Source organism: Carettochelys insculpta, chromosome 13 (genome assembly GCF_033958435.1).
Source record: "Carettochelys insculpta isolate YL-2023 chromosome 13, ASM3395843v1, whole genome shotgun sequence".
In the NCBI taxonomy this organism is placed as follows: domain Eukaryota; kingdom Metazoa; phylum Chordata; order Testudines; family Carettochelyidae; genus Carettochelys; species Carettochelys insculpta.
Window position 1 is genome coordinate 11,189,065 of NC_134149.1, and position 27,800 is coordinate 11,216,864.

A 27,800-nucleotide genomic window follows, 5' to 3' on the forward strand; every position below is an offset into this window, starting at 1 on the left:
AGCTGCCTAGTAAGCATGTAAACATGCCCTCTCTCATAAATGTGATGCATCTTTTGTGGAGCGCCGGTGGGTCCCACAGGCTTGAAGTGCTTTTGATAGAAAAGCAGCTGCTGCCACCAGGATGAGGAGCAAGCCACCTCCACTCTGTTGCCAATAATGGGAGGAACTTAGCTTCATATAGCAGCAGATAGCGAGAGAAGCAAGGGGAGTGGGACCCCTGGCCTTCTAGTGTAGAGGTGAGGGGGCAGCTGTACTACACAAAATGGCTTCCCTAGGGAGGAGGGGGCAGGACCAGATAAGAAGGGAAAAAAGAGCAGGTGATTGGGGGAGGGATCAGGAGCAGACAGAATATATGGGATTCATTGTTTTTTAAAAAAGAAAGGTCAACAAAGGTGAGCTCAGTGTTCTAATGGGTATTATTCAACCATTGCAGAGTGCCTTCCTCTGACAGGAGTGGTCCATGCTGCGGGAATCTCTAGCCCAGGGCTCTCAATCTTGTCAGGAGTCTAATTTGTCTTGTGTACCCCAAGTTTCACCCCACTTAAAAACTGCCTGCTTAAAAAATCAGACATAAAAGTACAAAAGTGTCACAGGCCACTACAGGATGAACCTCTAAAAACCAGGCCTTGCCGGTCTGGCAGGACCATGGATGCTCCCGGGCCAGAGAGCCCCGGTACTGGACTTGGGTGGCAGGAGGGCCTACAGCTGGGAGCGCTGTGGGGATAGGAATGTGCTCAGGCCTGGCAGCAATGGGACCAGCAGTGTGGATGGCAGCCTGAGTGCGGACGGCAGCAGTGCAGCAGCAGTGCTGTCAGCCAGGATTGGAAATAGAGCCAGTCGGGGTGGCCAGCAGCCAGGGCCAGCCATGAGGGCAGCTGAGCGGCTGGCAGCTGGGACTGAGAGTGGAGCTGGGTGGGGGGCAGGCACAGAATTGACCTTCCCTGGTCTGGCAAACTCCCTCCTACAGGTTCTGAGAGTGCCAGACTGCGAGGGAGGTCCAACCTGTAGCACTGAAAAACTGCTTTCTCTCTCAGCATATAATTATAAAATAAATCAACTAGAATATAAATATTGTACTTAACCTTTGCATGTATAGTCTACAGAGCAGTATAAACAAGTTGTCATCCATATGCAATTTTAGTTTGTACTGACTTCAGTAGTGCTTTTTGGTAGCCTGTTAGAAAGCTAGGCAAGTCTTTAGCTCAGTTGATGGTACTCCATGGAAGACCTCTGTGCACGCACACACACACGCACGCACGCACGCACGCATGCATGCACACGTCCCACTGTATGTGTACCTTGGGTTCAGAGTTGCTGCCCTAGTCTAGTGCAATGAATGTGGCTGCCAGAGTGCAGGAGGTGCATTGCAGTGGAATACTGGTATTTTATTTTAAAAATAACTTCCACTGTGTTTCTGGCGGTGTCACAGTTAACTAAGGAGGAACCAAACTGGGAACCCCGTTCCCCTCCTGGTAAGCAGTGACTTGCATGAATGGTTTTGCTCAAGTCAGTAGGACTGCTTGTGAGAGGTACGGCTCAGCAGTGGGGAAAGGGGCTTTCTAGGTGGCCAGAAATCCAAAACTGGTGCAGATCATTCAGAGCGCAGGCTGGATTTCACTCACACTGTTCACCTTTTACAAAGGATATAGGTCTCTGACATGCACCGTAAGGTCCCTGGAGCTGGCAGCTGATGGGCAGTGCTTCTCCTCTCCTGGAATTAACCCAGCCTGCATTGCCGCTGTAGCTGTTGTTTTGGAATCCTGTGACACCAACTAAGTCAGTCAGTCACCACAAGCAGTGCTGGTGTTGGGACACAAAATAACAACAGAGGCAGGAGGGCGGGGGCTGGCACGCAGTAAAAGGGATGGGTGGCGCTGTGAAATGGAGACCAGACACATCCTGCCAGTGGCTGGGTCAGCTCTCTCTTCCATGCTGGCTCAGGTGTTTTATTTACTCGTTTTATGGCTGTGAATTTGAGAAGCTGGGCCAGCTATGCCAGCAAATCATTTATTCCCATGAAAAATATTGATTGTGGGTGCTCAGCGCTTAACTGCAGTCTAAACTCTCTTTGAATGCAAGTCTATTGCAGGGGTACAGGGGAAACGCTCTGACAAAACGCGCCTCTCTGATTTCTTTCCAAATGAAGACTAGTGTGGGTGCAGTGGGGACATGCAAGAGATACAGTACCTTTGTCTTGCAGTTACGTCAGACAGGCTAAGCCTGTGTGTAAGCCCAACAGATGATGATGATGATGGTGATTACAGTGATGTCTTGTTAATGTCTATAAAGTGGGAGCCATTAACTTTCCCAGGTATATGGATCTTCTGCAGCCACTTAAAAGACACGAGATGGAGCAACCTTGGTCTGTAAGCTAAGTGTTCAGGATTCCAGTCCTTGATAGAAAACTTCGACACAGCGATACGTTGCAATGTGTTCTAACGAGGCCAGGTTTGGATTAAATGTATTTGGGCAGAAATTAATTCCTGGCTGGCTACTAACAATGCGCCATCCCCACTTTGTAAGAGCTTTGCCCACAGATAATTTGAACGTTCTCAACATAACTTTGACCGAGATCATTTCAGATTTCATCAGTAGGGAGCAGCACCTTCGGTTTTACTCTGAAAGGAGCTGGCAGCCAGCGTAGCGTGTGGAGTACTGAAATGGGCAGTGGGTGAGCCTAAGGATGCAGGAAGTAAGGTGGTGGCTGGCCTTTTGTTTATGCACAGGCAGCATGGCTCTGAGCAAGCTCCCGACTGCATGGGGGAGGAGGTGTGGGGCTGAGCTCCCACCTCATGTGCCAATGAAAATCAGCTCATGTGCCACTCGTGGCACCCGTGCCAGGGATTGCTGTCCCCGGTGTACAGTGTAGCAGCACAGACGACTCTGTCTGATCTTTACATTGCAAAACGCTTTGTCAAATAGCGGGCAGACAAGTATGCTTAAAACTTCATGGGCCTGATTCTCCTCTGTAATACACCAACAGAAAAGAGGAGTAACTCCAATCACATCAGTAATTCCGAGTTCTTCCTCATTCGTCTGAGTGCCAGTCCAGGGCAATTCTACTCACTTCCATGGAGTTACTCCTGATTTACATTCTCACAGATGAAAGCAGAAATTTGTCCTGTTCAAAGCAGGTGCAAGTGCGACAAGAATCAGAATCTGGTTGCTTTGGTGGCTGAACAAGCTTGATATGGGGATAGCTCATGCTGTGGCAGCAAAATATGGTCTCTTGGCATAGAGCAGTTCATCCCTGAGCATTTTGGACTCCTTCACTGTAATGCCCTTGTTACTGTCGACAGGCTTAATTAGATACAGGTTTGCAAAATTCCTGCTTCAAAAAAAAAATGAAAAAAAAAATGTTCTGGAGTGAAATCTAAACCCGGCTGGGCCACGCATTTTGTGTCCTAGTAAGCCAGCAGAATGTGAGGTACAAAAAGTCGTCTTTTGAGTTTTATTACTTTTTGCTTTGTGATGACTGGCTTCTAGCCCACACATTTCTTGAATAGACAATAGGGAGTTGGGGAAGACGGCAGAAATAAATGTTATTAACACACGACTGCTGCAGCACCAGACAGAATAATCTTCTTTAGTCTCCTCTGGCTGGCAGAGTCCTCTTTGTCCCAGGTCAAGTCAATTAGCAGTATAATGTATGACAGGTTTTATTTTAAAAAGGGTTTAATTAAAGTTTTGATACAATGCTCATACAAACCAACAATCTGTCTTTTAGGGATGTGTATTATCTACAAATTGATTTTAACTGGAACACTAATTTATAGGCTGTCCTCTTTAATAAGTGTAATTCCTTGGGAAATATTAAAGCCCCTCTGCCCCAAATAATTTAGCCACTGATTCAGCAAAGCACTTAGGTGTCATTAATTTCAGGGCGACTACTTGGGCCCATAAATAAAGTTAGTGCTAAAGTTGTTTTGCTGAATCAGAACCTCACTCTGTAAAATATGGCTATATATTTCCTATGTCTTTCTTTAACGTCCAATGCTTTTGTTTTTAAAAGACAGTGCTCATCCTTTTAATATCTAATATGGGCTAACAAATAATTGCACTTGAAACTGGTGACTTTTCCCTGGTCCTTGTCTCTTCTTAATTCTCAGTAACAGAGAAGATAGTGTAGATTGTTACCTGTTGAGAAAATCTTTCCCAAAATATTGATGGCAATGCTGTTTTCTCATTAGACAAAAGAAGCCAGGCCTTCCTCTGAGATAGCTGAGTACAGCTCTATCAACCTCAGTCAAGGCACCCAGAGAATGATTTGCCCCAAGGAATTTATTTAAGTGTTATGAACGCTGGATTTCTTTCCTGGAAACTCTCTCTATTGCTCAGGCACTCCTGTGTCCTTTATCAGTTACTAACCATAAATATGTATTACAGATTCATTCTGAACCTTTCCATTTCTATAATCCCCTTACTCTAAAAGCCTAAAAATAAAATTACATTTTAGGATAATTTATAATTCTTCATTGTTATATGTTTTCTGTTTTTAATTTGCATGCTGGATAATTTAGCATGAAGAATGGATGGCAAGAAGTATTTTATGTAGACACATTTCCAGGGGTTTTTGGCCCTCCCCTCAGTAGAGTGGTTAGGTGACATCAACCCCTCTGGGAAATTGACCTGCTAGGTGGTAGGGAAGGTAGGCTGATATATGGCCCTGTAATCATCTTTGGCTTGAAATGGAGACATTGCAGACCTTCCATACACACTTGTAATGTATGCGGGAGCCAGGAAAGATAGAACCTGCCAGTATAGCTTTCTGCTGCTGTAAGCAGCTTCTGGAAGAACATCAGAAGCACCCAGCCCATTTTATAGCTTGTATCCATGACTCAGAACAATGGACAGAAGTCACCAGGACTCGTTAATATGTGTCACACTTCCTTCCATTGGATCTGTGGGAAATCTGTAGGGTTTTGTTCCAACATTGGCAACCAGATCAAAACCCTGCACTTTTAAAACTCTGGGACACTTGAATCTTTGGGCCAGAATCTGTTTTGATTTATACCTCTGAGGTTTTCTCATTGGGTTCACTCACATAAGCCGTGTCTACACGTGCACGCTACTTCGAAGTAGCGGCACTAACTTCGAAATAGCGCCCGTCACGGCTACACGCGCCGGGCGCTATTTCGAAGTTAACTTCGACGTTAGGCGGCGAGACGTCGAAGTCGCTAACCCCATGAGGGGATAGGAATAGCGCCCTACTTCGACATTCAACGTCGAAGTAGGGACCGTGTAGTCGTTGCGCGTCCCGCAACTTCGAAATAGCGGGGTCCGCCATGGCGACCATCAGCTGAGGGGTTGAGAGACGCTCTCTCTCCAGCCCCTGCGGGGCTCTATGGTCACCGTGGGCAGCAGCCCTTAGCCCAGGGCTTCTGGCTGCTGCTGTGGCAGCTGGGGATCCATGCTGCAGGCACAGGGTCTGCAACCGGTTGTCAGCTCTGTGTATTTTGTGTTGTTTAGTGCAACTGTGTCTGGGAGGGGCCCTTTAAGGGAGCGGCTTGCTGTTGAATCCGCCCTGTGACCCTGTCTGCAGCTGTTCCTGGCACCCTTATTTCGATGTGTGCTACTTTGGTGTGTAGACGTTCCCTCGCAGCGCCTATTTCGATGTGGTGCCGCGCAACGTCGAAGTTGAACATCGACGTTGCCAGCCCTGGAGGACGTGTAGACGTTATTCATCGAAATAGCGTATTTCGATGTCGCTACATCGAAATAAGCTATTTCGATGTAGGCTTCACGTGTAGACGTAGCCATAGAGTAAACCCAGGCAAATATGTTTTGTAAATGCTATAAACCTAACACTGTCCTATTCATTCTGCAGCATTCAAATCCATAAGCATTAGGGAAGGGTGTGCTTATGTTGCTTAATGCTAAATCTATTTGAACAGTCTGAAAGTTCAACCCTAATTCAAAGATTATTGGGTCTATGGCCCACTTAGATGAGCCTCACAGACGGATTAGATAGGCAGCGGGGCGGGGGAAGACACATTGAAAAAAAAACTGTGTGAAAATAAATGGAGCAGGATAAAATAAACCCCACCAAATACAGAAAGACTGAAGAAGGGAACAGAGAAAAATTTGAATGAAGAAATAGGTTCAGTGAGACGGAGCTTTGACTAATGACTTCAGTGGAGTTCTGATACCGGCTCAGCACCTACCTCATTGTATGTACTGTATAAATAGCCCCACTTGTGTCAACCTAGCTTTTGTTGTGGCAGGGTGTCTGTCCCTAAAATACAGCACTTTGGCCGGAGAAAGGGGCTTGTTTGTTTCTCACTGACTCGCTTTTCAACAAGCCCAGGAGGTTAAATTTAAAGACAGAAGAAGTTCAAAGAATGAAATGATTTTGCAAACCCAATCTAGCTGGTTCACAGAACTCTCAGACTCTGTGAGTTTCAGGCAGGCCTAATACTCAGCCATCCTGCTAACTAAACACACAGACGCGGAGCCGTAACGTGTCTTATAAAAGTCAAAAGAGCCTAGGGTTTGTTAGGTAAGCCACAGCACACACCAGGGTGAAATAACGACCAGGTTCAGGTGCGTTTTTCGGCACAAGGAAGCGGCTGTGCTCATAACCCAGATTACGAGGCTAAGGGAGGTCGGACCCGTGCAATTAAACTGAAGTATTTTCACTGACTGGAATTCTCACCAGCCAGTCAGGAGGCATGGGTTTTTTACTTGCCATTTTACAAGTATAAGTCTGTGTATGACCGTGTTGTTCACTCTACACAGGATTAGGAGAAAGTCTGAATTGAAACAAGTATTAAGGTTTCAGCTACATATTCCCTAGTTTCTTGTGTGTGTGCACATACAATCTTGTAAATGTAATCCTGGAAGAAAAGAGCAGGCCACTTCTAGGCATAGCATATCACGGTTCTGTGCTATGCAATCTACGGTTTCATCCTGCAAGGTGCTGAGCACTCTAGCCGTGATCCAGCAAAGCTCTTTCCTAACTTGAAAGTCCCATGGACTGCAAGGAGATTGCTCACATTTATAAAATTAAGCATGGGGTTACACGCTATGCTGGATCTTGGGGGAGAATGCTTACCTCAGCACCTTACAGGATCGAGACCAGAGGTCCAAGACAGAATTAAGCCCAAGTGTCTAGGAGCTTAATAATTAACCCTGTCCATTACCCACCCCTTCCTTCCCTCACCCCTCCACCCAATTTTAATGAAAATAAAAACTCAATGCATTTGGGTCTCCTGTAAGAATCCATTTAATGTCCAAATGGGTCCCACAGAGCTTTTTTACCAGATGCTTTCAAGCTCTCTTTCTCAGCCAAAGTAACCCTGTGGTATAGAATACAAACAACGTTACTGCTGAAGGGGAGGAGGGGAGGTAATTATTGGAATGAGAATTAAAGTATTTGTAAATGAGTTAAGCTAGTGTCTATCATCCCCTAACGTTTGGACTGATCTCCCTCTGAAAAAATGTATTAAGGTCAACACACAAACTTCCTCTGTTTCCTGGAATTCTTACATTTTTTCACTATGATAACATGATTGGTGTGTGTGTAAATGCAAGGGGAGAAGCAGTCGAATACAGGCCAGGAGTCCCCCTCCCCCCTCCAGTCCTGGGAGAATGCCTAAAGCATGAGCTCAGCTGTTCAGGCTCCATGCGTGGTGTCATTTACATCCACAAGCAAATTCACAGTGACAGTCAGAAAAGAAGATATGGGACCCTCATCTCCAAAGGTTTCAGAGGGTCCAGCTGAAAATTCCCAATAAACTTGTGTTTATTTGTTGTGTTATCCAACTAATACCTGCAAAGAGTTGAAACTATGGGTGAAATCCTGGGGTTTTCTTTGGTGCATGAATAAATTTGTTTTCTTGTGCCTCAGCTGCATTTGACAATGTTCCATGTATGTCCATATCACACACACACGCACGCACACACACACTCTCTCTCTCTCTCATTAGCTAACTTTTAAGTCCTCTGAAAAGAAAGAGTTAAAGAAGGCTTCGAAACAGGACCTCAGTGCAAAGAATATCTGCACAATGTGGTATGCTTCTTATAAACAGATTTTCAATGATTTGCGTGTAGCCACTTAAATATTTAATGGGTTTGGAGTTTAGGAATGCAAGTTTGGCACTATGCTGCATGGGCAATCCCTGATCTTATTCACATCTGCTGGCTCTACTGGGCCAAGGGATGGTGTGCTTATTTTGCAGATGGATCCTGGAACTTCCATGCAACTGGAAGAGCTCCTTTCTTCTCAGAATCAGGCCCTCACTTGAAGTGGTTCCTTGCTGTGACTGAAAAATGCATTGGAGTTTTTAAAGCCGATATAGTGCTGGGGGTTCATTAAACCAGCTGCAAAAAAAGCCTGAGAATGCTGTTCCCCGACACAAAGTTTCACAGCAAAATCGTATCAGTTCTCAAGCTGCTTTACAACCCCTTCTTTCTTTTCCTCTTCACCCCTCCCCCTCCTCAGCCCACTCCGTACAGGCTCCCAAACTCAGCTAAGCATTTCATGAGTGTGCAGGGCTGAATGCACATTCACAGGAAACAAAACCGTGAGATACTTTCAAAAATGCAGGCACACAAAACGCCTCTAGACAGCTATGGGCAGGTGCAGAGCCCTGGCTTCAAATTATTGTCCGTGTTTTCAGCATGGGGCAGAAGCTTGCTCCTAGGAGACTTTTCTTGAGGACTCTGGTAGAATGTTAACCACAAGAGAACGTCAAAGGAGAGGAGCAGCTCTAACCAGAGGGGTTGTAACTTTTTTTCTCTCTCTCTTCTTCACACTCTCTTTGGCTCATTCATTGCTCTGAGCGGCTGTAACAAGCCAGCCATTTGTACAGCATTACAGTGGCATAAAAGAGAGGAGAACCAGGCCCATGAAGCTAACTCAGAAGCAGGATGTGATGCCTTTGCTGCATCTTTTATTACCTAGGACTGCGCCCTTTGTGCCCCTAAGGGTGGAATTCCTTTCAAAACACATGCACTGAGCTTAACTATTATCTTCGACACCTGGGGCACGAGTCTCCTCTCGTCACACGTGCGAGCGTGAATAACTTACCTTTATAGAACCTGCCACACAAAGAGCTCCAGTGGCTGATTACAGACTACAAGCCCAGTGGGAGACAAGGATGCTTGGTGTGGAAAGTTCTCAGCACCAGACAGGATCGGGTCTTAATGACCCCATCTTCAGAGACACTCAGCAACCTACGTTCCCACTGACATCCATGGAAGGCCCAGGTGCTCAAAATCTTTCAGATGTGTGGATCACTTCACTCATCGCTTGACAGCGGCTCCCTCTAGGCTGGAAGACAGTAAGTTCTGAGGAGCAACATTTCACAGCCATTCAATGACAAGTGTTGGTGTAGCCAGTCAGCTCCTAACCAAAACGAAGCCTTGGCATGTGTCTGGGGATTTCTTGAGAGTAATATCTTCTCTCTATACCCTCTCTTCTGCTTAAGGTGTACAGGGCAAAGAGTTGTCTCCCTGGTCCACATTTATTGGATGTAGTTGAATAGGTTTTGAGGTCCTATCACTGTGTTCAGTTATGTCCCCTGCTAAAGCTAAGTTTATTATTATTACTCTGTCACAGGAGGTTCTGGTCAGCCTGGGATAACACCTCCCCTGCCACTTCCCTCCCCCCCCCCCCCGCCCGCAATGAGCTTCCTGGCCCGTCCAAGTTCTCCTCACACAAAACCCTTTCCCCTCCCCCACACTGAGGTGGAGCTCTTTATGGGTCGCGTGTGAGGCCCACAGTGCACAACCTGGGCCTCAGGGACTGGATGACATGTCTCCCACAAAGAGCCTGCCGGCTACCCTGGAACTTGTGGGATCAGACAGCAGCCCCCAACTCCTCGCTTTGCAGGACTGGGCAGGAGTCCTGTCGACCTGGGGCCCCCGGCTGGGTTGGGCTGGACAGCAGCCCTGGAGTTTATGGGGCAGAGCAGCAGCTCCAGAACCCCTACCCTGAGAGGATGGCCCAGAGTCCCAGGCCCCTGACTCTAGCCACACAGCTTCTACAGGACAGGCCCCAGAGCTGGCCAGGAGCCCCTGACCCTGGAGCTGTGGGTTAACATACAGCTGAGTATAACTGGGCCACGTGCAGCCTGTGGGCTGAAAATCGCTGTTTAAGTTAACGCCTTGAGCCTCTACATTAAGCAGTCAAGGCTCAGCTTTTAGATCTAGAGCTCCCAGATTCTGTCATTGCAGGTTGCCTGATCAGGGACACCATCACTTTAAGTATTATTATTACTATTTAAAAGCCAGCTTGATTACAAACTGAAACTACAAGAGTAATGTTAAGTGGTTAGAAGGACCAAATTCTGCTCTTAGGGCTGGGTTTGCAACACCCACTGAATGCACAAACTTTGCAGTCGCTGCATCTGCATAGGCAGAATTGAACCTTGTGTGACTCCTCCCCAGTACTAAGCCAGGACGTGCTTTTACAAAGAGTGCATCAGGGCACCTTAGTCTCTTCTCATTACCAGCAATTCTACAGTTAGGAGGTTTGCCTAGGAAGTTTCTGCAAAATATGCTCTGTGGTATATTTTAGAAAATGGTTATTTTCTCCTGTTGTGTCATACTCCATGAGGCTAGGTGCCATTCTCTTTGCCTGGATGCTCCTGTCATTTTCCCCATGGAAAGAAAGGATATGCCTGAATTAATTTAATTGCCAAAATGTTTTCTTGCAAGAGCAGTGGCAGACGTAACTTTTAGTAGCCAGCTTAAATAGCCCCTTTCGCTGCAGCCGTTAACACTCATTGTGGTTGGCAGACCCCTCTGCATTGATTCAGGATCATATGGCGATTAGCACTGAGTGGCTTGGGAGGCTGCAGTGCTTGCCACTTCCCCCCCACTCAGCCAGTGAGAACAGAAGGATCTTGTAGAAGGCTGGGGGTACAATCTGATCCTGACTCTTAGGAAGAGCGAAAGCTCCTGCTGTAAGTAGGCTGGTCCATTTCCAAAGCAGGGCCCCAACTGGTGTAAATTGACATCAGTGGGGCTGACAGCTGGTGTGCACGCCAGGGCAAAGTGGAAGGGGACCCGGCTCCGTTCCCTTGATGGGGGAGGGGCCAAGGACAGAAGGGGTTGGGCCTGGGGCGGTGAGCCCTTAGTGTTGCTCAGATATTGACACTGCCCCCCCCCCCGCACTCCTCTGGCCAGGGCTGCCACGGTGGTTCAAAGGGGCCAGGGGCAATTGCTCCCTTTGCCCCTCCCATTGGTGTGCCTGATTGACGTGGCTCCCTTGACCTCAGGAGAGTGATGCCATTTCAGACCAGCTGAGGGCCTGGTCCAACATCTCCAGTGCTTGGCAGTCACCTATCCTTCACCAGTGAGCCTTAGCTTTATAGGTGCGGGAGCTAGGGTTGTGGGGCTGCTGCAGCACCTCAGACTCCCATCCTAGTTCCTGGAGTTCCAGCTGCCACCCCCCAGCCAGGGACTCTGCCACCTGCCCCATGCCGGGGTCCTGACTGGTGCGCTGCATGCTGGAGGGCTCTGCTGCCTGCTTCATGCATTAGGGCTTCGCTCCTGGCCTCAGCTGGGGGTGGGCAGGTGGCCAGTGTTAAAGAGGTTGGATTTCAGCACTCCCACTCTTCAAAATAGTCTCAGGGAGTAACCGTGTTCGTCTATAGCGTCACAAAAACAAGCCACTCAGTCGCACCTGAAAAACTAACATTTATTTATTAGGTAATGAGCTTTCCTGGGTGTCTTACCCACAAATGCTCATTACCTAATAAATAAATATGTTAGTCTTTAAGGTGCTACCCAACTGCCCCATCTTAAAATGTTCCCGTGACACTGCTTAGCTTTTGTACCTACAGGTAGCTTCTTTCAATACACATGCGTAGGAAAACACTGCACACTACATTGTGGCTTAAAGCCACAGCCCATGCTGAGACAGGTCCAGAAGACTCTGCACAGCAACAGGAGTCCCCAGAGCCATCTGGTATCCTGGCGGATCATACCCAGCACTCTCTCAGCCTGAGAGAAGCATGCTCTTTGTATTGTTCTTAGATCTGCTGCTCACTGTGGAAGGGGGTCAGAGCCAGCCCCGTCTTCTCCCAGCCCCTAGCAGGAATCGAGCACAGTCAGAGATGCTACTCATGAACACTAAAATCTGGCCAGTCCCTTTGAAACCATGTAAACTGGGGATTTTTTGCATCGTCTCTGCCAAACTGTGTGCTCTTTCAGAATCTCTTATTTTGCTCTAAGTACTGTACAAGAAAAGCAAGAGAGAAATGACAAAATATCAGAAAAACAAAATGCAACCCTCTTTGTTCTATCATTTTCTGCTGCTACCAGCCCTGAAGGGTCTGCGTGGATATTATGATGTGTAAGTGACTCCAGAAAAGTTAGTATAAAGCGTAGCTTCCTTTCTGTTTCTACAGCTGTGTCTACGCTACAGAATTCTGTTGACAGACGTCACTGTCGACAGATATTTCCCGACAGAACCTCTGTCTACAGAACATGTCCACACCTAATACAGGATTTCCCTGTCAACGCCCTCTGTTGACAGAGAGTGGCCAGACTGCCCAACCCTCTATCAACAGAACAGCCAACTGGAAGCTCTCTCTGTTGACAGAGGGCCCCCCGGGCATATATACTAATTTTTGTCGATAGAATCTGTCAACAGAGGTGCCATGCCTTGTATGGTCAAGACAGAGCTCTGCTGGGAAAACTGCTGCGTTCTGTCAACAGATTCTCGACAGAACGCTTGTGTAGTGTGAACGCTTCCTAGTTTTGTCGACAGAAGGCCTCATCTGTCAACAGAACTCTGTTGTGTAGACAGAACTAATATGTCCACTATTGAGACAGGAACTACACCAAAAAGAACAGATAGCAGAATCATTGGTTTGGTACCCTGCAACTAATTAGTTACTCATTAATTAGTACCATACACTTTCAGGAACCTTGCCTTTGAAGTTAGACCTTAACTGCTCAGAAATCCTGGTCATAATCGATCCATGATGGGCACTCTTAAGCACGTGGGGCCAAAATGGCACAAAAGACTGACTCAGTTAGTATGTGCCCCAAGCCCATGATCAGACACTAGAAGAGGTAGCAGTGGGGTCAAGCAAGATAGCGTTGGACAATTGTATAATCTGCTGTCTTGGAGAAATGGGCAGTGAGGCGCAGCTCACTGTAGGACAAGTCTGTACTCTCAAGCTCCAGGTTTGGAGTGGAGGTCAGATGAGTGGACAGTCTGGGCCTGGAAGAGTAGACATGATGGAAGGGGGCAGAGAGTATGGGGAGGATCTAGGGCAGGGGTCTGCAACCAAAATAGCAAGAACCACAATTTTTTTCAAATTCAGTTACAAAATCAATATTTCAGGAGCTGCAGTGCATGTGAATATGAGACAGTCCTTAATAAATAATGTCAAACCATGCTTTTTGTAACCTCTGTTTTAAGAACAGCACACACACAATGATGTGTACCAGTTAGAAAGTTTAAGTTACTTTCACCCCTGGACTGGAGAGCAAAGGAGGACAAGGAAAATGCTGTGCCTGGGGATAGGCTCTTAAGCAGGAAGGAGCAATGTTCACATCAGCACTCCATCCCCCCATTCCCAGATCCAACCCATCCCCTCATCCCCAGGCTTTACCCACCTCAGCCCCCATATCTGCAGCCCCATCCCCAGGCTTAACCCCTCTCAGCCTGAAACCCACCCTCCCCATCCCCAGGCTTAACCCCTCTCCACCCCAAACCTGCCGCCCCATCCCCAGAATTAACCCACCTCAGCCCCAAACTGGCCCCTGGGACTAATCCATACGTGGCACTGGCTGGGGATCCAACGCTGGGTGTCCATGTGCACCCAGTGGAAGGAAAGCTGCTGTGGAGGTGTTCCACTGGCAGGGGTGAACCAAACCACGCAAGGGAGGGGCTCTCTGCAGCTCTCTGCCCTGTCGCTGCTGAAATAATGGAACTAAACTCAATTGGTTTAACAGCCAGATTCTTCCCACCAGGGCAGGGAGCCACAGAAGAGTCAGCAGTGGCAAGACCTGAAGCTGCAGATGACTCGTTAAAGAGCCACATGCGTCTCCAGACTGCAGGGTGCTGACCCCTGGTCTAGGGGGCCAAAAGGAAGTTCAAGTGAGCAAGTGGACAGAGGGCAGAGCAAAGAGTAAATGGGGGAAGGGCAGTTGTATAGGTGAACACAGGCTGAGTGCAGGCCCACCAAAGTGGGGGCAGGGGTGCAAAGGGGGTAATCGTCCTGGGGCATGGTGATTTAGAAGGGCCTGGGGCTCCCAGCCACTGCCACCACTATCACTGAAGCAGCGATGGCCAGAGCCCTGGGCCCTTTAAATTGCCACTAAAATACCACTGGGTGGTGGGGCAGTCAGGGCTAGCTGGGGACAGACTGTGGTGCAGTGTGCTCCAGAGGGCTGGCTGCCCCCAGCCCCATTCCGTCCACCTCAGGCCCCCATTCTGGGAGCACAGAGCCACCCCCTTTCTCCCACCTTGCCCAGGGGCCTTCATGTCTATGACCCACCCTGGCTGAATGGGCACAGTAGATCAGGAGCAAGGTGTTGGGGGGAGGGCGCGCGGAATACAGGAGATGTTTAAGACCATTAACCAAGTCATGTCCAGTCAGATATTGCTGCTTAGCTCTCAGGAACAAAAGCTTCCATTCCTGGTATAGGTTTTGTACGATGTGTAACTTAAAAATAATTGAACCATATAATTGAAGTGCTTCACTTACATCTCCTGAGCACAAATAATTCTGTTTTAGTGTCTCATCTGTACCAGGTATTGAACAACCTGGTTCCTGTTTTAGTGACAGGGTTACAGTAGGCTACAAAAGTACATTAAACTTATTCTAACAAACAAACAAGAAGTCATGTAGCACTTTAGAGACTAGCAAAATTTATTAGGTGATGAGCTTTCATGGGCAGACCCATCACCTGATAAATTATTTTATTAGTCTTTAAAGTATTACATGACTGCTTTTTTTGTTTTGTTCGGATACAGACTAACACTGCTACCTCTCTGTTTCTAAGGATGCAAGAATCTGAAGGAGGTTGAGTTATAAAGAAAAAAAACCTTTTTGTTTTAGTTTCAGATGCTTGGTGAAATATTTAGTGTCACTTCCTTTATTTTGGAAGGATACCACTTCTCGTAACAGTGATTTGATATTAATTTCGTTTTGGAAAAAAAATGGCAGTTTTGTCAGTAGCTCCCAGTGAAACCATAGAGATATTGTACTCAGCATGTGACCATGGATCGAAAGTCATGCATGGAAAGCAAGTAGAGCTTTTCTTTTATTACCTCAGGTCTGATTCAAAAGGAGAAGACACATTTTTTTTCATACTAGATTGGCTTCAGCCCCTAGCAGATGGATGCATTTCCCATATGACAGGATATGTTTAACAGCCTTGGGAAACTAAGGTTTGAAATCAATAATTTCTAGTAAATCACTAACTAATGTTGCCAAAATACCTGTTGTTAGCGATCAGCCCACAAGATGCTCCTCTTTAATAAACAGAAAAGTTGAGTAGTAACAGAGAGAAAGCTGTGTTAGTCTATATACTATCAAAACAAAAAGGCAGTCCAGTAGCTCCTTAGAGACTAACAAAATAATGGATGGCAATGGTCTGAAGAAATGGATCTATCCCACGAAAGCCCACCACCTCATAAACTATTTTGTTATTCTTTAAAGTGCTACTAGACTGTTTTTTCGTTATTTTAGAAAAGTTGAGGGGTTTGTGCGCCATTTTGGATTTTCTTGATAAGTGCGTAAAGTGTCATTGCTACATTTAATTCAAAGAATCTTCCACAAAGGGGGATAAATGTCATGTTTGTTTCTCTAAGTTTTATGACTTTCAAGATTAGTGACAGTTCTACAGTCAGATAGTTTATGGATGTTCATGTCATTTACTCGGGAATGCAGAATGCAACTTTGCCTTGTAGCATGAGTAAAAACAGTAGTTTGCGTTAATGAAAAAGGCATGCCCTAAAGATGATGCTAGCTACAGTAAATAGATGAACATGTTAGAAATGGAATTGAAAATGCCCAGAAAAGACTGCCCCTTCTCCAAAGACCATGAATATTCCCTTCTTCCAAAAACAGTACAAAAATTAAGCTGATCTTATGTTTTGACTGATGCAGTTATCCCAACTACCTCCAGTAGAACCTGAGCTAAAAACTCTTCTGTAGTCTCATTTTTGCTCCAAAATCTGAGGAAGTGGGTCTTACCCACAAAAGCTCATTACCTAACGAATAAGGGTTAGTCTTTAAGGTGCTACAGGAGTACTTGGGTTTTCAGGCGTCTTTACATTGACTTCAATGGGCTTTGAATCAGGCCCCATAATCCATGATCATTTCACATATATACATATTGTACGGTCTAGCCATGAATATGGCATGTTACTTTTTTCACTAAATCCTTTTGCAGGATGGCATCTGTGTATGTGATTCCCTGATGTGAATCATACATAATAAGTATATGATTCAGATCCAGGCATGACAGTATATATGATACAACATTCACATGGAAAGCTGGCAACTGACAATTGCAATAATGTCACCTTCTGTCCTGATGCCCATTTCTTGGAATGAAAGCTGCACTTCTGCCCATTTGGTGGTTCCTGTAAGCTACAGCTACTGACAAATGCAGGACTTCTGCACAATGTAATACTTGTAGAAGAGGCATCTCAAATGGAGAGACATGGCAAATACAAGCTTCTTGAAACTGTGCCTGTGTATTCTGAGTGTATATACACATCAGGGGAAAAGCAGGTTTTATTCCGAGCCTCTAAATGAGGTCAATGAGAAAATACAGGAACTTTTCTGTCTGTGTTTGTACAGCCCCTAGCACAAAGGGAGCCTGGTCCTTCACTGGAGCTCCTAGGCTGTACAGTACTACAAATAATATATAATAACAACATGCAGTCTTTCCAACATGTTGACTTACACCTGCATATCTTGCATAACAAAATCCAAGATTCAGAGAGGAACACTACGTACAGTTGTCATGTAAGAAGCACATCTCACAAGTCAAGAGACAAGGTGTGTGGGCACAAGTTAAAACTGGAGGAAGGCCATTGATTAGTCAATGTTTTCACCATGTTGCTGATGCTAACAATATGGTCATAAAACACAAAGCCACCAGTCACTTAGAATTGAGATGGCATTATCTCCTTGACAAAGACACTTACATAATCTATTGGTTACAACTGAGTCTTTCCTCTGAATATTTCACCTTTCAAGACGGCACATAAAGGACTTAACTGTTCCTTACAGCACTTCTGCCTAACCTCGATCATATCATTAATCTGAACTCAAAACTCCAATGACCAGAGGGAGTCGATTTTGCAGTAAGAAGGGATGAAATAACTGAGAACCTTTATTCAGACAAAATTCATTGCCATCAAAAAAAGCTGCACAGAGAGCAGCACAGTTTTGTTTGTGGCGAATAATTTTGGAGATATTTCTCACGTTTTGATTGTTGCCTCACATGGGCAAAACTTCCATTCATTTAAATGGAGGCAGGATGTCACTCTATGTAAGGAAGCTTTTGATTACGAAGATGCTGATCCTGTAAACACATGTGAATGTACTTTGAGCACTTGAATAGTGCCACTAACTTGCATGGGAATACACACCTGCTTAAGTGTCTGCAGAATCAGAGCCCTATGAAAAGCATTTGATTGATTTTTTGCAAAATAATTAAGATTAAAATAGCTCCATTTGGAAGAAGTATTTGGCAATTGCTCAGTAATTAATAACCTGAATTAAATCTATATGCAGTTACAATCAGCACACTTTAAACCCTGTGCATCATTTCACTGAAAATATACCTTTGATAAGAAAAGTATGATGGGTCAGTTGCATCCACACATCTTTGTACTCAAGAGCAGGGAAGCTCTAGTTAGACCTCTGACTGCCTATTCTATGCAGAAAGCAAACTGGCATTCACTTTAATTTCTGTAATTCCCAAAACCAGTTTGCATATCCCTTTAAACAAGATAACATGTCAGTCCATTCTTTGATGGCTTTACCTGTGCAATTGTTGTGCTGACATTCATGTTAAATAATGATCTACTAAGGAAAAATTGACTTGTCTCAATTGTGTTCTTGTTTCATGTCCAAATCAATGAAGACCATTCTGAAGGCCTTTAATTAAGTGTGCACTAACAAAGGCTTTTTTTCTTAAAGCCATCAATTTTTCCAAATTTAGTGATTCTCAGGAAAATTAGAATCGATATATTAACAATGTCATACTCTTTTCCAAAGAACTTGTAAAACCCCTACTCATTACAACAAGCATTAATGAGAAAATGAAAACTGTTTATGGATGCAGTCATCTAATTTTCAAATGTCTTCTATGTGATTTAATTAAGGACAAGGACACCACATTAAATAAACTTATATTCTGAGCTAAGGAAATACAACTATACAACTAATGAGCATGTGGAATTCACTGCCACAAAATATTATTGAGGTTTCAGAAAGGGATCAAAATTTTGTATGAATAAAAAGCCTATCTCGTTATGTTAGATTGGGTAAAATATGGGCATGGTGTATTAGCCCTTATACTTCAGGACACAAGCCAGTTACTACCTGCCTTGGTTAGGAAGAAGCTTCCCAAGTCTCCTTTAATGACAGTTTATTCCATAATTTTTCATTACAGTCTCCTTGCACCATCTTCTGATGCATCTGCTACTCAAGATCCCAGGTTAGATGATCAATCATGGTCTGACCTGGTACAGGTTGAACCTCTCTAGGCCAGCATTCTCTTGTCTGGCAACATCTGTAATCTGGCATGGTTTTATTTAGCTGGATGTCCATTTATCATGAGTGTGGCCAAGTCTCCCGTGGTTCCATAAAGTTTGTTTACAGCCACCAGTCTTTGCTCTCAGTGTTCTGTGCTGTTATTTAGCTGTAATTTACCCCTTCTAAGAGCCCAGTAAGCAGTGGAAGTGTTGGTAATACTACTAGACAATATTGACCTCTCGTGGTCCGGCAAATTTTCTTGTTCAGCATTGGTCTGGTCCCAAGGGTGCCAGACTAGAGACGTTCAACCTGTATATGGGAATGGCAATTTCTATGCTCCCATAAGGCCAAACTGTCTTTGTGGCTTCAAAATCAATCTTAGCTCTCTTCTTTTGAGTTCCCCTTTCGTCTTACAAACAATTCCTCCATTGCAAACCCATTTTCTCTGTTCTTCGTCCTTTAAGCCTCTGTTCATGCCAAACCTTGTAAGCATAAGTCTCCCCTGTCTTTGCTATGGGGCCAGCACCAAGGCATCCAGCTTCATTTCCCCTCACTTTACACCTCACTCCCATCCAACAAGACCCTACATTGCAGCTCGTGTTGGGGGAAACTCAGGATGTCTGGTTTGCAGGGGCTCATGCAAATTTTTTTTTCAGTTGATGTGGTTTCACTCCCCCTGAGCTTAGCTTTGAGTTTCAGGTTCCAACAAACACAGGACCTCAAAGTGAAATTCAGCTGAAACCACTGAGTTTCACCTGATTTCAGGTCAAAAACATGCAGAACTGCCACGCTTCACATTTTCTTATTGCTTGACTTCGGAGCACAGAAATTGTGAGTATTTCAGTGCCCCTCACTTAAGTTTCTGGTTTGTAAATAAACCTGCTACATTTTACCTATTACAGGCTCTAGCTCTTACAAACAACCCACAAGCATGGACTGGCTAGGGTTCCCTTCTGTCCACCCGCGCTGGTGGGAGCCCTTGCCATTGTTTTTCAAGACACTTCCCTGCCATCCTGCTGTGGAAGGATCCCCACCTGCCGGCACCTCTGCTGCCCTTCCTGACTCCAGGAACTGCAGAACCAGGCTGGGAACTGAGTATGATTTTCCCCAGTGGCAGCACACAGCACTATCAGTAATGCTGACCTGGCTCTTACTTTTTTAAAGATGCTCAGTTTGCATGTACTTTATACTGTATGTTAAGTTTTTGGTCTACTCCAACACTTAGATCCCTCTCTTGACAGCGCCTGATGCTCACACAGCCACAATCTTTACAACTGTCTTGGGCTGAATAAGCCAAGCATTTACGTAGCACAATCTTGTAATACACGATTATGATCAGTTTTCTTTTAAGACTATTGGAAAGGATATCAGCTTTTCAAAATCTGCAACATCAGTACGGCTGGGTTCAGTCACTTCAAAATGATGAATAATAAGTAACACGTTTCAGTGCACTTCCTCTTTCTTATGTTTAGCATTATTTTTTTAAAAATATATTTATCCTAATTGCACATTCCCCAGACTCCAGGTTTTGAGTCTGACTTCTCAGCCTGTCATTCCGGAAAAGGACTTTGGTTTGGTAAAACAGACTGAATAAGTTGCATGTTTTCCAGAAGATCTAGGATTAATAGGCTAACAGAAATATGACAAACAATTGTAGAGCTGCGTTGGGCAGGCAGGAGGAGGGTGCAGGAGGGTTGGGTTCTGACCTGGGTCAGAGGATTGGGTATAAGGTCCGAGAACGGGTATAGGTACAGGCATGGATTCTAGCCTGAGGGAGGTGTGCAGGAGAGGAAAGGTAAAGGCAACCAGCCAATGGAAGCTGGGAGATCTTGCTATGGGCAGGGGTAGCACGTGAAGCTCTTCCACCTCTGCAATTGTAGGGGATGGGCCATTGGCCAGATTAAAAGGCTCGATGGGATGGATGTGGCCCACAAACTATATCTTGATCATGCTCCCTCCCCAGCTCTAGAATGTCCTATTAGCAACAAAACCAGGGGTGAAGGTATGTAGGTGCGTCCTGGTGCGCAGTTCCAACAAGGGGTAGCTGAGCTGTAGCAAGAGCCAGCAGGGAGCTATTTAAAGAGCTGGAGGGGACCAGGGTTGCAATACGACAATCCCTGTAAGAAACGTTAAGTCACTTTCACCCCTGAACAAAACCAACACTTCTTTGAGAATAAGACTGAGGCATCTTATAGGATTGCCAGCTGGCTTAGGCCTGCTGACTCAGACTCACGAGGCTCCAACCTCCCAGGCTAAAAACTGCAGTGTAGATGTTAGGATTCAGGTTGGAGACTGTGCTCTAAGACCTTCCCCCAAATGTCTATATTGCAATTTTCAGAGTGAGTTCAATGGCCTGGGCTCAGAGACTTAGTGCCACAGGTCTTTTATTGCTGTGTAGGTGCACCCAGAAGGAAAGCTTTGCTATTGGCTTCAGCATGGCCAGGTTTTCACTAGAGTCTCTACTATTCACAGTCATGGATCTAGGACAGGAATGGCCAAACTACAGCTTGTGAGTCTTAAGCCATGTCTACACGTGCACGCTACTTCGAAGTAGCGGCACTAACTTCGAAATAGCGCCCGTCACGGCTACACATGTTGGGCGCTATTTCGATGTTAACATGGACATTAGGCGGCGAGACGTCGAAGCCGCTAACCCCATGAGGGGATGGGAATAGCGCCCTACTTCGAAGTTGAACGTCGAAGTAGGGCACATGTAGATGATCCACGTCCCGCAACATCGAAATAGCAGGGTCCGCCATGGTGGCCATCAGCTGAGGGGTTGAGAGACGCTCTCTCTCCAGCCCCTGCGGGGCTCTATGGTCACCGTGTGCAGCAGCCCTTAGCCCAGGGCTTCTGGCTGCTGCTGCGGCAGCTGGGGATCCATGCTGCATGCACAGGGTCTGCAACCAGTTGTCAGCTCTGTGGATCTTGTGTTGTTTAGTGCAACTGTGTCTGGGAGGGGCCCTTTAAGGGAGCGGCTTGCTGTTGAGTCCGCCCTGTGATCCTGTCTGCAGCTGTGCCTGGCACCCTTATTTCGATGTGTGCTACTTTGGTGTGTAGACGTTCCCTCGCAGCGCCTATTTCGATGTAGTGCTGCGCAACGTTGATGTTGAACGTCGACGTTGCCAGCCCTGGAGGACGTGTAGACGTTATTCATCGAAATAAGCTACTTCGATGTAGGCTTCACGTGTAGACGTAGCTTTACAGTCAAAGGGTGGCTAGCAGAGATTAGGAGGAGAACCTTGGGCCTTCTGCCCAGGGCCAGGGTGGTCTCAGGGCTTCAGCCCCACACAAAGCATATGCTAGGTTTGGGGCTTCAGTAGAAGTGGGGCAGACACCTCCCATGAGGCAGAAGCCCCATGCCCCAGAAGGCACGTCACACTCTAGAACTTCTGACGATATCGTATGTGGCATGGAGGGAGGGGATCACTATGTTTGGTCACGCCGGATCTAGGACCTTTCACAGAGCTACAATTTGTTATTAATTTTTTGTCCTTGTACTACAATATACAGAATAAGGCACAATGCCACAGTAATTTTCAAAGATACACAAAACAAGACGACAAACACTCTACCAATTCAGTAGTGCATTTCCACTCCCGGTATCGTCACCTTGTAGGGGTAAGCGGGCTTGTGTTTCCAATGAACACAAGAGCAATGCTCTGGGAGTCTCGTACTCCCAGCAAGGTCACCCATCGTGGCACGGTGAAAGGAGAGGGTCCACACAAAGAACGATGCTAAACGTCCTCAATGGCAGAACAGGCAGAGTATAGCAAGGGCAATGCTACAACAGCTGTGAAGGTGGGTGAAGGCTGCAGCAGACGGGAGACTCCCAGTCATGGTGGATCCAATGCCATTGGACCTGGGCCTTCTGTCGGTCAAGAACTATGTGGTGGCTGCATTCCAACAGTCCTCCAACATTAAAAAACGTCACACACAGGCATCTTCCTCTGCCTGTGAGAAAGTACATTTCCAAAGAAAAAGCAATTGAAATAATACAAATCATGCTCAGGAAAGCAGGAGCATCATTCCATCTGTTGACCCATCCACCCCATAAAACTGGAGGTTTTACCAAAAGTGTATGAGAAGTGGCTTCATTTAGGTCCCATGATCAAGTATTTTAGGATATTTGTTATTATTTTGTTTTATAAACTTCCAACTATACACATAGAAAATTAAGGTTAATTCTGTCCTCAGTGAAGCCAGGATGATTTCCCTAGGCCAGGGTGTAAATGACAGCAGAGGATGCTCAGTTACAGAGCTAGGTCGGGGTGGGCAATAAACAGCCCAGAGACCAGATGTGGTTCATCAGGATTAGCCCCTGGTTGGCCAGCAGATACTTTTTTACCTGCGCATCTGCAGGTACAGCTGCTCACAGCTCCCATTGGCTTGCAGATCACTGTTCCCAGCCAATGGGAGCTGCAGGAAGCAACACACACTGGGACACCGTTTTCCCCAGGTCCCATTAGCGGGGAATGGCGATCTGCAGCCAATGGGAGCTGAGAGTGACCTTAACTGTGGGCACACACATAAGTAAAGCATCTGATGGCCCGCCAGCGACTAAACACAGCAATGTGAGTACAGTCTGTGGTCTGCTTATTGCCCATCCATGGTCTAGTTCAAAGACTGTCTCCCTTATATTTATTTGACCATAGTTCTTCAGTTTTGTTCATAAAACTTTCTCTATTTGCTTCTTAATTTTAGCCATCTTTGGATGGGCATAATTTACTATTATTACTATTTCCTGTAGAAGTTATAACAAAAAATTAGGTATTTTCCATTGTTGTTTGTAGCTATGTTGGTCCCAGTATATTAGAGTGACAAAGTGGGTGAAATAGTATCTTTTATTAGACCAACTTCTGTTGGTGTAAGAGCCAGGCTTCTGAGCTACACAGAGTTCTTCTTGTATCTCTTAGAAAAAAAAAGAGATTTTATTAGAAATTAAAAATTAACATAGTATGAAAAATGTAGAATAAATTCTTAATGTTCGCACTTACAAGACATGAAGAAAAAGGACTGTCATCAAGTGATTGTCCTCAATCTATTTCTTTTTTGTAAAAACAACACACGCAACCTGAGGACAGCTCTGTGTAAAGTAACTAACTGGAACACCTCCAGGTGCTTCTCAGCATGGTATTACTGTATTTCCACATCTCACCCATTAGGTCAATGAATCAAGAAAGGGTTCTTCTTCTTCTTCGAGTCTTAAGTGTCCGTACAGGAGTGAACATCATGCTGATTTAAGAAGGTAGTGGAATGAGATTATACTCACTATTATTTGTGAACTCAGTATGCTAACTTGCTGTTCCAAGTCATTTACACACATTCCAGGAGGAGATCAGAAGAAAATCTTAACCCCTCAACTTTAGTGGATATTCTGTCAGAGCTAAAATTCAGAAGTCACACTTTGTGAGGAGCAGCTTTACACCAGTGGAGAAACGTCCTCATTTTGGCAGCTCTGTATCTGTATCTAGCTACATAAATGTGTAGGAAGCATAGGAGGAAAGTATACCCTCCCTTTACTGCTAACCTGGGTTCACCAGTAAGGTGAGTTTAACCCTTATTTGAACCTTGTCCTACTAAATATTTTAGCTGGAGCCAGGAAATCACCATTTTTTAGGAATAAAAATTCTTTACAAATCATGCATTAGACAATCCTCTAAGTGATTTATATCCTTTCATTTGAGGAAGGAAAAAGACTCCTGTAACTCCCTGTATTTTGGTAAATTACCCTACTTCTTTTACTCAAAATGAAATTACATATCCAGGGGAAGGCTATAAAAATGCTAAGCAGCTCTTTGCATGCTAAAGAACTGTGCGCTGACAGTATAATGATTTGCCTTCCTGCATGCTGAACAAAAATTTCCTTGGATCCAGTTTCTACAGGGGAAAAGAAAGTGACACTTCCCCTTTAAGTCTAGAGTGGTTTGTGTGTGTGAGAGAGAGAGAGTGTCTCCTCCTCTTTGAGTGACACAGCAGTTAGATATGCCTATCAGTAACTTAAACCCCACAAACTCCACCTTCTAAGTGAGGAAGCTGTGGGTTGATGGAATTGTAGTGAGCAGATTGAGACAGACAGTGAATCATTAGCAAACTGCAACGCCAGGATGAACTTGTCTGGAACCTAAAAGGAGAAAACAATCTCAAGAGTATTTTGCTTTGCTGGGTTTTGTTCAATACAGCCAAAGTGGATCTAACACCTGGTGGATCACCACTCCAAGATGCTTCTGGTTTCCCAGCGGGTCATGGAGCCACATATTCCAGTAAGTACATTTGGAATTGATCTGAACCGGACAAGCGGCAGCTGCTTGAGAAGGGGTTCTTTAATTCGCTCTCAAATAACTGCCTCGCCCCAAGGTTAGTGCAGTTTTTCAGGTGCGCGCCCCGGAGGTAAAGTTGTCAGGCGGGGTGCCGGGAAGTGCCACCTTGGGCTGGCTTTATTCTGTCCGCTTGTGTTGGTAAGACCCCTGGCAGGGGGTTAAAAACGTGAAAGCCACCGGGCAACCTGGGGAGAAGACGATGGTGTCAGTCGGGGAGAAGGAGGCGGGAGTCGCAGGGGGCTGAATCAAGGGGATCCCGTCGGTGGGTTTTTAAACAGGAAAAAGTGGGGCTGGCTGGTGTGTGGCAGGAGCGATTGGAAACTCCGGCAGATTTGCTTCACGGAAGCAGACAAAGTGCAGCCTCTGCGTCTGGCTGGGAAGCAGCTGTCTGGCAAAGAGCAAGAAGCACTTCCCTCCCCCCACCCCTTTCTCTCGGGGATCCGTCGGGTCGGTCCGCGAACGCCCCGCGGGTCCCGGCAGGGTTTTGGGTCCCGGGCACACGCGCCGGTCCCTTGCTAGCTGCAGGAGAGAGGGGGCACAAAATGCAGACAGGACGCCGCTGGCTGCTGCCCGCGCCCTGACACTGGGCTGAGGTGATTAATGCAAAGAGACTGTATTATTATTGTCTTTCGTTATGAAATGCGTCTCCAAATCCGCCCGGAAAGGCGGGAGCCGCCGTCTGATTTCTAGCCGAGATTAAACGCTGACCGCGCAGCGGCTAATGGGATTAGAAAACGGCCCTGGCAGCGGTGCTACCCCTCTGTCAACAGCGGCCGGGCGGGCTCGCTTCGGTCTAATTCCTGGGCCTCCCGAGTTACACTTAGAGCAGAGCCGCCCGCGGGACTCGAACCCGCGGGGCCGCTTCCGCGAGCTGTCACGGGAGGAGGGCGCTAGCGGCAGCGGGTGCGTTGAACGCGTTGGGGCTTCGGCTGGCAGAAAAATCTGAGGTTCTCCTCGCCGGGTGAAGTGCACGGGAGGCGCGCGGGCGGGGCGGGAACAAAAGAGCCAGCTGGTGGGAGCCCGCCCGCCCGGCCCCGGCTGGTTCCTGCAGCGGGTTCGCCGCGCACAAATCTCGAGCCCCCTCGCGGGGATGTGGGCGCGAGTGGGGCGAGACCCCGCGCTCGGCGCGCCGGCCAGGCTGACTCACGGTTCTGCAACTGGTTTGGGTGCTCGGGCTGTGATCCCGAGCCGCCTTTAGGGCCGTCCCCGGGCACGCGAGCAGCAGCTGCCCGGTAACCCCCAGCGCCAGGCTGTCCTACCCCCCCTCCCGGGCCCGGCCCCCTTGGAAGCTGCCGGGGGGGCGGGTTTGTTTGGGTGTTCCCGGCGCTCGTTACCGAGTCTGGCCCGGGGGGGGCGGGTGAGCTGGAGGTCCCGGGGGAGGGGAAGGGATCGGGCTGCCCTGCCCTTTACCCCCCCGTCCCTGGAACAATACGCGGCACAGCTGCTTTTGTCCCCCCACGCCCGGCAGCGGGGTCCAGGGAGCACCCCGGGCCGCGTGTGCAGAGCGCCGGCCACGGGAGGGTTGTAGGTTCCCGGCGCGCCCGTGCCGCTGCAACTCGCCCCTCCGGGAACCACTCCGCGTCTTCCCGTCTCCAGCAGATCAGCCGCCGGGCACCCCAGGCTCCTGGCGGCGCTGCTGGACCGCGAGCCTCCCTCTCCCCTGCCCGGGGGGCACGTCTAAAATTACCCTCCCCCCGCCGCTGCCTGCGCGCTGCAAATGCGGGGATTAAGCGCGTCGGGAGACATCCCCGCCGTGCAGGCCGGAGCGTGCGTGGGCCAGGGGGCGCCGTCTCCGCCGCATGGGCAGCCGCTACTGGGCCGTGCGGAGCAGCTTCGTTGGTCTGGACTCCTCCCTTCCTGCTTAGGGGCCACCCCCGGCAGGCCTCGGCCCGGCTGAAACCTGGGCGCGCTCAGCCCCCTGGAGAAAGGCATGGAGCAGGGTGGAGAAAAGAGCTCACCTGTTATCTCCTAACTCTCCCCGTCTCCCACGGCGATCCCTGGGGAAAGGAGAGAAACTCACCTCCAGGGCCTGAATGAGCCCATTACCAGTTGCAGCCAGAAATGGGCAGCTCACCTCACCGAGGTCAGTTTACCCAAATGTGGAGGTAATGTCCCTAATGCAGGAATTCTTCCTTCCCCCTGCCAGGGGCCTGTGTTCCCTGTGCCTCCCGCCCTTCCCGGGTTCAGCCCAGGCCCGGAGGAAGGCTGGCAAGTTCACCTGCAAAATTGGACACCGGTAGATAATAAACCCAGTGCAGAACACGGGCTCTGCCCGCTTTCCCTTCCTTTGTTGCTTCCCTTCTGGAACGAGATTATTGGAAAATAAAGCTGCTGATGTGAGAGATGGAACATATGGTGCCTCCCTAAGAGAGGGAGCTGAAATGGCCTTGAACCTGCCCGACTGACCAGCTGTTTGCTGCCAGCAAGAGCAGCTAATCAGCTCTTCCCCTTAAAGAAACATCTCTCTTTTCTCTAGGTGTTCATACTTTGCATACTAAATAGCATAGTCTCAACAGGGGGAAAAGTAATGGTCTCACATATTGCTTTACTAGTTATTGGCATGCTCCCCAGCCCAATGTGCCCACACACTGAGCAGGAGAATATACTTTCCTATACATTTATGTAAGAAAGCTGATTACAAGTGTCATATTAGGGGTGGGAGGCACTAATGCTGTGCTGGGGGATGCCAGATGCTTGCAAGACAAACATATGTGTTTTTGTGTAAGAGAAGCTCACTTGAAAGGCGATTGGAACACACATACATAGACACTTCGAAGTCAAAGGCAGGAAAGAG

General features: G+C 47.1%; 1 protein-coding gene across 2 annotated transcripts in view; it reads left to right on the plus strand.

The window, feature by feature from the left end:
• MAMLD1 (mastermind like domain containing 1) overlaps positions 1–27,800 on the plus strand; it is a 385,137-nt gene that overhangs the window by 256,949 nt on the left and 100,388 nt on the right. Inside the window, exon 1 of one of the 2 annotated variants that reach the window (XM_075008012.1) lies at positions 23,575–24,949. The exons of the other annotated variant lie outside the window; for it this stretch is intronic. Coding sequence (XP_074864113.1) covers positions 24,908–24,949 — 42 coding nt within the window. The 5' untranslated portion in view covers positions 23,575–24,907. Of the gene's footprint in view, positions 1–23,574; positions 24,950–27,800 lie in introns of those variants that run through there. 2 annotated transcript variants of the gene reach the window in all.